This window comes from Scyliorhinus canicula, unplaced genomic scaffold (assembly GCF_902713615.1).
Source record: "Scyliorhinus canicula unplaced genomic scaffold, sScyCan1.1, whole genome shotgun sequence".
Taxonomy (NCBI): Eukaryota; Metazoa; Chordata; class Chondrichthyes; order Carcharhiniformes; family Scyliorhinidae; genus Scyliorhinus; species Scyliorhinus canicula.
In genome coordinates this window covers 2995519-3005046 of record NW_024055744.1, presented here as the reverse complement: position 1 = coordinate 3005046, position 9528 = coordinate 2995519, and the positions used below count along the sequence as shown (strand labels likewise).

Sequence of the window (9528 nt, the reverse complement as noted above, 5' to 3'; positions counted from 1 at the left end):
GATGAGCTCTGAGAGGGCATGAGGGGAGATGGGAGAGAAACTAGAGAAAGAGGTGGGTTCAGGGCTCGGGAAAGGATTAAATTTAGAGACAGTTTGGTCCAGTGGGATCGTGGAAGGGAGGGAAGCAGCAGAGGCAGCTGATCGGATTGACTCAATCTCAGTCACAAAGAGGCATCACAAGCTCCTGGCTTGTGTTGGAGGTGAGGATGGAGGATGGAGGTGAGGATGGAAGAGACAGGGGAGAGCCTGACAAGGGACTGACTTGTGTCAGAGATATTAAAAAGCTTCAACACACTGCGCATTTAACACAAATCTAATTTATTTGACGTTTAGCCAGAATATTAGCCCCTGTAAATAGGCTGGAGTTTGTTATCAGCAGAAAGAGACCCAAATGAACATGGTTCAGTCCTGAATGTGAGGAACAGCAAAATTCAATCACTGTGGTTATTTGTGGCCTTGTTGGTGTCTCAGTAGGTGGGATGAAGATGTGAATCCCTTCCCACACTCGGATCAGACGAATGGTCTCTCGTCAGTGTGAACTCGTTGATGACGCATCAGTTCCCCAGAACATTTATAGCACTTCCCGCAATCTGGACATTGAAACGTACTCTCATCAGTGTGAATTCGCTGATGACTCAGCAGGTCAGAAGACTGAGTGAATCCCTTCCCACACTTAGAGCAGGCAAATGGCCTCTCCCCAGTGTGAACACGCTGGTGCTTCAGCAGGTTGGATGACTGAGTGAAACCCTTCCCACACATAGAGCAGGTGAACGGTCTCTCCCCAGTGTGAACTCGCTGGTGCTTCTGCAGGTTGAATAACTGAGTGAATCCCTTCCCACACGTGGAGCAGGTGAACGGTCTCTCCCCAGTGTGAATTCTCTGGTGCTTGTACAGGGCGGATGACTGAGTGAATCTCTTCCCACATTTGGAGCAAGCAAATGGCCTCTCCCCAGTGTGAATTCGCTGATGTACAGTGAGATCAGATGATTGTCTGAACCCAGTCCCGCAGTGAGAGCACCTAAACGGTCTCTCGTCAGTGTGAATACGTTGATGGCTACATCAGATCCCCAGAACCTTTATAGCACTTCCCGCAGTCTGGACATTGAAACGGTCTCTCATCTGTGTGCACTCGCTGGTGACTCAGCAAGTGGGCTGAAATAGTAAATCCCTTCCCACACTCTGAGCAGGTGAATGGTCTCTCCCTGGAGTGAAATCGCTGGTGTGTGGACAGAGCGGATGATTGAGTGAATCCCTTCCCACACTCGGAGCAGATGAATGGTCTCTCTTTGGAGTGAACCCGCTGGTGTCTCAGCAGTTCGGATGACTCAGTGAATCCCTTCCCACACACTGAGCAGGTGAATGGTCTCTCCCCAGTGTGAACTCGTTGGTGTTTCCGCAGGGCCGATGACTGAGTGAATCCCTTCCCACACTTGGAGCAGGTGAATGGTCTCTCCCCAGTGTGACTACGTCGATGAGTTTCCAGCTTAGATGGGGAAGTGAATCCTTTCCCACAGTCCCCACATTTCCACGGTTTCTCCTCTGTGTGACTACATTTGTGGCTTGTGAGGGCTGATGATCGAGCGAATCCTCGTCCACACACACAACACGTGTACGGTTTCTCCCCACTGTGAACGATGCTTTTTCCTTCCATGTTCAAAGTACGATGATATTCAGGATATGATAAATTGAGGACTCTGTCAGATCCTGATGTGACGCTTGATTTGAGTTTCCAGACTTTGAAGCCTGCTCTGCGAACACCCTGTAAAACTGATTTAAAACAGAAAATGGTGAGTGAGAGAGAACCCACAAAAACACAAAGGCAGGTTGTGAAATTGAGCTGAATGAATCTGGTCACTTGTGGGGCCGGCTCTGGGAAAAAGTGACCATGAAAACTGCTGGATTGTCAGAAAAACCCAACTGGCCCCTTTGGGAGGAGAGAGAAAGAGGTGAAGATCTGGCTATCTACAAGCCAAATTATAGAGAATAGATGGCAAAGCAAACTCGATCTTGAGCTTCTTAAACAGCAATATTGATACCAAAACTATGCTTCTGGTGGCACGGTGATTAGCACTGCTGCCTCACAGTGCCGGGACCCGGGTTCAATTCTGGCCTTGGTGACTGTCTGTGTGGAGTTTGCACTTTCTCCCTGTGTCTGCGTGTCCCCGGATCTCAGGTTTCCTCCAACAGTCCAAAGAAGGGAAAGTTAGGTGGATTGGCCTTGATAAATTGCCCGTTAGTGTCCAGGGATGCGCAGGTTAGGTGGGGCTATGGGATTACAGGGACAGGGTAGGGGTGAGGGCCGAGGCAGGGTGCCCTTTCAGAGAATCAGTGCAGACTTGATGGGCCGAATGGCCTCCTTCTGCACTGTTGGAATTCTATGGTTCTAATTTTATTCTATGAATCTTTATAAAGCTCCAGTCACCACTTTTCAGGAAGAATGTGAAGGTTCTTGGAGAAGGTGCAGAGGAGATTTACCGGAATGGTTCCAGCAAAGGAGGTTGAGGGGAGATTTGATTCAGGTGCAAAGATTATGCCAGATTTCCATCAGGTGGACAAAGAAACTCTGGGCGGAATTCTCCCAAAGGCCCGCGCCGTCGTGAAACCTGGAGAGGCTCACAATCGGCGTCAATAGCCTCTCCCAGCCCCCTATTCTGCCCTCCCGGGGGGATAGACGGGCCGTGTTGGGTAACTCGGCCGAAGGCCTGGCGCGTTGAAAATGTCGCGGCTGACGCGCCTAATGACGTCAGCTGCGCATGCGCAGGTTGGATAGCGCCAATCCGCGCATGACGTCATGACGATGACGGCACAAACCCGCGCATGCGCGGTGGCCGTCATTCCCCTCAGCCGCCCCGCAAGACGTGGCGGCTTGATCTTGCGGGGCAGCGGAGATAAATAGTGCGTCCGATTTGGACGCCGGCCCGACGATCGATGGGCACCGATCGCGGGCCTGTCCCCTCCTGAGCACAGTCGTGGTGCTCTTGCCCCTGTTAGCCACCCAGAATCCCCAAACGGGCTTCACACTCCCGTTTCACGACGGCAGCGACCAGGTGTGTTTGCCGCCGTCGTGAAATGGTCGTGAAACGGCCGGCCGCTCGGCCCATCGGGGTCGGAGAATCGCGGGCTGCCGTGAAAAACAGCGGACCGCGATTCTCCGCGTGTTTTGCGGCACGCCATTTTGGGGGGGTGGGAGAATAGCGGGATGTGCGGGAGCTCACCTCCCGTTATTCACCTACCCATCATGGGAGCGGAGAATCGCGCCCTCTGTTTCCATTCACTGATCGTACAAACAGTCGAAACACAGATTAAAATTTTTGGGTAAAACCTGGATTGAACGATACAAGATCCTGAGGGGTCTTGACAGGGTTGATGTGGAGAGGATGTTTCCTCTTGTGGGAGAACCTGGAACGAGGGCATCACTGTTGCAAAATAAGGGGTCGCCCATTTCAGATGGAGATGAGGATTTTTTTATTCTCTTGAGGGTTGTAAGACTTTTGAAATCACGTCCTTAAAAGGCAGAGCCCTTGAATATTTTTAAGGCAGAGCTGGATAGATTCTTGATGAGGAAGGGGGTGAAAGGTTATCAGGTGTAGGCAGGAATGTGGAGTTGAGGTTAGAATGAGATCAGCCGCAATCTTATTGAATGCTGAGCAGCCTCGAGGGGCTGAGTGGCCTGTTCCTAGTTTGTATGTAAAAGATACAGGAGATATGAGGTGATAGGAGATATGTTTCTACACAGCAAGCGGCAATGAACTGAAACTTGCTGCCTATGAGGGAGTTTGAAAATAGACACAATGAATGATTTGATTTCAAAAGGAAATTGGATAGACATTTGAGGGAAATAAACCTGCGAGGATACAGGGATAGAGCTGGAGAATGGCACAGACTGGATTGCTCCAGAGAGCTAGCATGGATTCAATGGGCCGAATGCCATTCTCTGTGTCATCATGTCTCTGACTCGTTTGTGTAATCTAGTAATTTAACCCCGGAGGGTTCAGATATCACTCAGGTAAATCTGTGCTACACTCCCTCCGAGGCCATTCTATCCTTCCTCAGGTTTGTTGCCCAGAACTGAACACAGTTCTCCAGGTTTGGCCTAACCAGGGTTTGTGAATCTCGGGGCTTTTCCAGTCACACTGAGACCTGAAATCTTCCCTCACAGACAGAACAGACAAACCTTTTACCTTCCACACCCAGATGCTGCTGATATTCAGGTTCTAATGAATCGAGTGACTCTGTCAGATCGCGATGTGACGTTTGGTTTGCGTTTCCCGTCTGTTAAACCTCCACTTCCAGTATCCTGTAAATTTACAGAAACCTCAGTTTAGGGTAGAAATTCACAACATTCTCTCCTCGCCAACTTTGATTAAATGTATTCCTGGAGGTTTGATCACATAACCTGCCCCCATCCTCCAGCCATTAATCGGTCAACACATCCATCCTTGTGACACACTGCCTTCCTCGGCCAATTGGGAAGCAAAGTGACTGATTATCTTTCAGGACAGTTACTGTCCTAACGATTTTCCAGACACCCAGATATGAATCTCACCAACACAGGGAGTTGGTGTGAACCCAGGCAGGAGGAGCTTCGGAATAGTAAATATAAATAACGTACCTCAGGAATTCACGGCCTAGACAGCAGGGAGAGGAGTTGGCGTAAATCCAGAGAGAAGGAGCTTCGGAACAGTGAATATAAATAACTTACCTCAGAGTAAAGCTGATTGGCTGGTTGGGAATCTGTTCTAAATTTGAGAAACTGGAGTAATTAACTAAGTCGGGAGTAACTCGGAGATCAGTAACTTGGAGATTGCTGTTAGTATCTATAATCAATGATTTGGATGAGAATTTATAAGGCATGACCATCAGTAAGTTTGCAGATGACACTAAAATAGGTGGTATTGTCGGCAGTGACAAAGGTTATCAAAAATTGCAGCAGGATCTTGATCAGCTGGGGAAGTGGGCCGAGAAATGGCAAATGGTGTTCAATACAGATAAGTGTGAGGTGTTGCATTTCAGAAAGTCAAATCCAAGGTCGGACTTTCACAGTGAATAGTAGGGCCTTGGGGTGTATCATGGAACAGAGGGATCTTGGAGTTCAGGTGCACGGTTCTCTAAAGGTGGAGTCACAGGTAGATAGGGCAGCAAGGTAGCATAGTGGCTAGCACAGTTGCTTCACAGCTCCAGGGTCCCAGGTTCGATTCCCAGCTGGGTCACTGTCTGTGAGTATGGTGTTCAGTTTTGGTCACCTTGCTATATGAAATATGTTATTAAACCGGAGAGAGCGCAGAAGAGATTTACAAGGACGTTGCCAGGACTCAAGGGACTGAGTTATAGGGAGAGATTGGACAGGCCAGGACCTTTTTCTTTGGAGCGTAGGGGACTTAGGGGAGATCTTATAGAGGTGTATAAGATCATGGGAGGCATGGATAGGGTGAATGCACTCAGTCTTTTTCTCAGGATTAGGGAGTCGGGAACTAGAGGGCACAGGTTTATGTTCAGAGGGGGAAGAATTAATGGGAACCTAAGGATCAACACTTTTACACAGAGGATAGTACGGAATGAGCTGCCGGAGGAAGGAGTTGAGGCAGGGACATTGCCAACACTGAAAAGGCATTTGGACAGATACATGGATAGGAAAGGTTCAGAGGGATCTGGGCCAAATACAGGCCAATGGGATTGACTTAGATGAGCTTTTTGGTTGGCATGGACCAGTTTGGGCCGGTCTCCGTGCTGTAGATTCTATGAACCCCAAGTCTCTTTGGACAACCCACTGTACTGAACCTCTTTTCATTCAGAAAGTGCTCAGTTCGATCCTTTTTTGGTTCAAAACAGATAACCTCACACTTGTTTATACTGCCACAATCTTGCCCATTCACCTTGTCTGTCAATATCTTCTTGCAATTTAATGCAATCATCTATGCTGTCTATGATGCCACCGAACTTTGTATCATCAGCAACTCCAAGGGGCTGGTTTAGCACACTGGGCTAAATCGCTGGCTTTGAAAGCAGACCAAGGCAGGCCAGCAGCACGGTTCAATTCTTGTACCAGCCTCCCCAAACAGATGCCGGAAAGTGGCGACTAGGGACTTTTCACAGTAACATCATTTGATGCCTACTTGTGACAATAAGCGATTTTCATTTCATTTCATTTTTCTTTCATTTTTTTCAGTGCAGAAGAGGCCCTTCGGTCCAGCGAATTTGCACCGACACATGATAAACCTGACCCACCTACCTAATCCTATTTGCCAGCACTTGGCTCATAGCCTTCAATGTTATGACGTGCCAGTCTTCATCCAGGTACATTTTTAGAGAATGTGAGGGAACCCGTCTCTATCACCCTCCGAAGGCAGTGCATTCCAGACCACCCTCTGGGTAAAATCATTTTTCTTCAGTACATGTGTCAATAAATCTAATCCCCACTCTCTGCTGTCTGTTGGTTAGCCAATCCTCTATCCAAGCCAATATATTATCTCTTAACCCTGTGGGATTTTACGTTATTACCTTTTGTGTTATGGGGATCGGGTGGAGGTGTTGACCTTGGGTAGGAGTAGGGTGCTCTTTCCAAGATCCGGTGCAGACTCGATGGGCCGAATGGCCTCCTTCTGCACTGTAAATTCTATGTAAACTATGTGTGACACCTTATCAAATGTATTCTGGGAGTCCAAATACATCTACAAACCCCATTATCCACTTGGCGTGTTCCATCGTCCAAGAACTGCATGAAATGAGTCAAACATGATTTACTCTTCACAAGGGGCAGCAGGGTAGCATGGTGGTTAGCATAAATGCTTCACAGCTCCAGGGTCCCAGGTTCGATTCCCGCCTGGGTCACTGTCTGTGTGGAGTCTGCACGTCCTCCCCCTGTGTGCGTGGGTTTCCTCCGGGTGCTCCGGTTTCCTCCCACAGTCCAAAGATGTGCGGGTTAGGTGGATTGGCCATGCTAAATTGCCCGTAGTGTCCTAATAAAAGTAAGGTTAAGGGGGGCTTGTTGGGTTATGGGTATAGGGTGGATATGTGGGTTTGAGTAGGGTGATCATGGCTCGGCACAACATTGAGGGCCGAAGGGCCTGTTCTGTGCTGTACTGTTCTATGTCTATGTTCTAAAACCACACTGATTCTGATGGATTGCAGTTTGACTTTCCAAATGTCCAGTTACTACTTCCTCAATAATGGATTCCAACAGTTTCCCAACAACAGGCGTTAAACTAGCTAATTTCCTACTTTCTGCCTTTTTTGACCTAATCCAGTGACATTGGAGATTTTCTCAGTGACCCTCAGTCAGAATCACTGAGACTAACTTTAAATTCCAGATTTTATTAATTTAATGGATTGGAGCCGATGTCCCCAGAACATTTTCCTGTCTCTCTGGGTGACTAATGCAGTGACATTGTCACTGGGTCAGTCTCTCTGAGGTTGTTTGTGGAGAGAAGCCGGAAGTGACGGACAGCGAGAGTGGTGTTTCACATTCGGCTCTGGGGTTTGTAAACCCCGCCCCCCGAACCTGACCTCATCTGACACCTCACAATGCGCGACGTGATTGACGGCAGCACCGACGAATAGGCTGGAACTGGTCGGGAGTGACTGGTCCTCCAGCCAATCAGCGCAGCGTGATCGAAAGGGCGGGACAGGGCTGAATTAAGCATGCCCAATATGATTCATGGCGACGCAGAAAAACGTTCGTTCTCCGTGATGGTGGGAATGGCGGGACGGAGGGAGAGCTCGATTAGGCGGGTCGTTAGACACGCTTCGTGAACTTGTTATTTGCACCGAAAATCGGGAAAATAACCTACCGGTGCCTGGGGATCTGAGTGGAGGCCGCAGCTTTGTTACAGACGAGACTATGCGGCCGCCATCTTTATTTGGTACTGGCAATGGTGCGCATGCGCACCCACCATCTTTATTGGGACATAAGCAGCAGAGCGCATGCGCAGTCCCCATCATTGTTGGGGGCAACATTTTTGAAATGTTTCTTCATGACAGAGTGTCCAGCAAACTGCTTCACTCTGAGTTACAAATTCCTATTTATAGGGCAGAATATATGTCCAGAACAGTGACAATAATTCGAATTTATATTATGACTTGAACAGAATATAACTTTTCAGAGAAAAGTTCAGAGAAACATTACAAAATAACAATTGACACAGAGTCACATGAGGAGATATTAGATTTTAAGGAGAATCTTAACTGAGGAAAGTGAGTTTGAGAGTCGGAGTTTTAAGGAGGAAATTCCAGAAATTGAGGCCTTGGCAACGCAGTAATGGTAGAGAGATTCAAATCAGGAATTCTCAAGTGGCTGGAATTAAATGAGTGCAGAGATCTCAAAGGGGTGTGTGTGGAGGAGATTACAGAGATCAGGGATGATCACTACCATGGAGGAAAAGAATAATGAGAAATTTAAACTTTTTGTGCCTTTTAAAAGGAAGCATTTCAGTGGATCAGTGGGCACAGCGGCTGGTGTGAGTAAGCACATGGGTAGCAGAGTTTGGGATGGGATGGAGGGGGTTGTTTAATGTTGGAGTCCGGCTGCCAGTGCATTGGAATAATTTGGTTGAGAAGTAACAGAAGAATGGATGATGGTTCCTGCAGCAGATGAATAGAGACTAAGGTGGAGTTGAGCTATGTTCCTGAGGTGGAAATCGGCAATCTTGGTGATGATGTGGATCTGGTCAAGACCTCATCTCGGGGTGAAATATTTCACCATGGTTGTGAACAGTCTGCTTTAGCCTCAGACATTTGACAGCAATGGAATTGGTGGCAAGGGAGTGGAGTTTGTAGCCGGGACAGGAAGGGAATGGGTTCAGTCTTTTTTTTAAATAAACAATTTTATTGAGGTAGTTTTTGGCTTTATAAACAGTTACAGACATCATCAGAAAGAAAGCAAAAAAGGCAAAAATGTGCAAACATCCACGTACTTTCAATACTTCCATCGTAACATATTGCACAAGCCCGCTCCCCTCCCACCGGTACTACCCGCCATATTTTCCCTCCTACTCTACTCTACCCCCCCTCCCCCCCACCCCCCTGCTGACGCTCACTCTCCCGCAAAGAAGTCAATAAATGGTTGCCACCTCCGGGTGAACCCCTGCACAGATCCCCTCAAGGCGAACTTAATTTTTTCCATCCCCAGGAAACTCGACATGTCCGCAAGCCACCACTCAGTCTTCGGGGGCTTTGAGTCCCTCCACGCCAATAATATTCGTCGCCGGGCTATCAGGGAAGCAAAGGCCAAAACATCGGCCTCTTTCTCCCCCTGGACGCCCGGGTCTTCCGAAACCCCAAAAATTGCCACCCCTGGACTCATCACCACCCTTGTTTTTAGCACCTGGGACGTGACCCCCGCAAATCCCTCCCAGTACCCCCTCAGTTTAGGGCATGCCCAAAACATGTGAACATGGTTCGCTGGTCCTCCCGCGCACCTAGCGCATTTGTCCTCTAACCCGAAAAATTTGCTCATCTGAGCCACCGTCATATGGGCCCGGTGAACGACCTTAAATTGGATCAGCCCGAGCCTAGCACATGTCGCGGTCGAAT

General features: G+C 48.4%; 1 protein-coding gene across 1 annotated transcript; it reads right to left on the bottom strand.

Annotated features, from left to right (window-relative positions):
- Positions 1 to 510: 510 nt before the first annotated feature.
- Positions 511 to 4230, bottom strand: LOC119960836 (zinc finger protein 239-like). The gene is made up of 3 exons (XM_038788423.1): positions 4182 to 4230; positions 1086 to 1767; positions 511 to 1018 (listed from the first exon to the last, which is right to left on the bottom strand). Exons 2-3 carry the CDS (start codon positions 1649 to 1651, stop codon positions 511 to 513), a joined length of 1074 nt encoding a protein of 357 aa, XP_038644351.1. The 5' UTR covers positions 1652 to 1767; positions 4182 to 4230.
- Between the last annotated feature and the right edge of the window lie 5298 nt (positions 4231 to 9528).

What these genes read in the sequence shown, in the direction of transcription:
- LOC119960836 (XM_038788423.1), bottom strand. Translation starts at nt 1,651, where the DNA reads ATGGAAGGAAAAAGCATCGTTCACAGTGGGGAGAAACCGTACACGTGT. An exon ending in CAATGTCCAGACTGCGGGAA is followed by an intron (nt 1,019 to 1,085) that starts GTGCTATAAAGG and finishes GAGACCGTTTAG; the next exon opens with GTGCTCTCACTGCGGGACTG.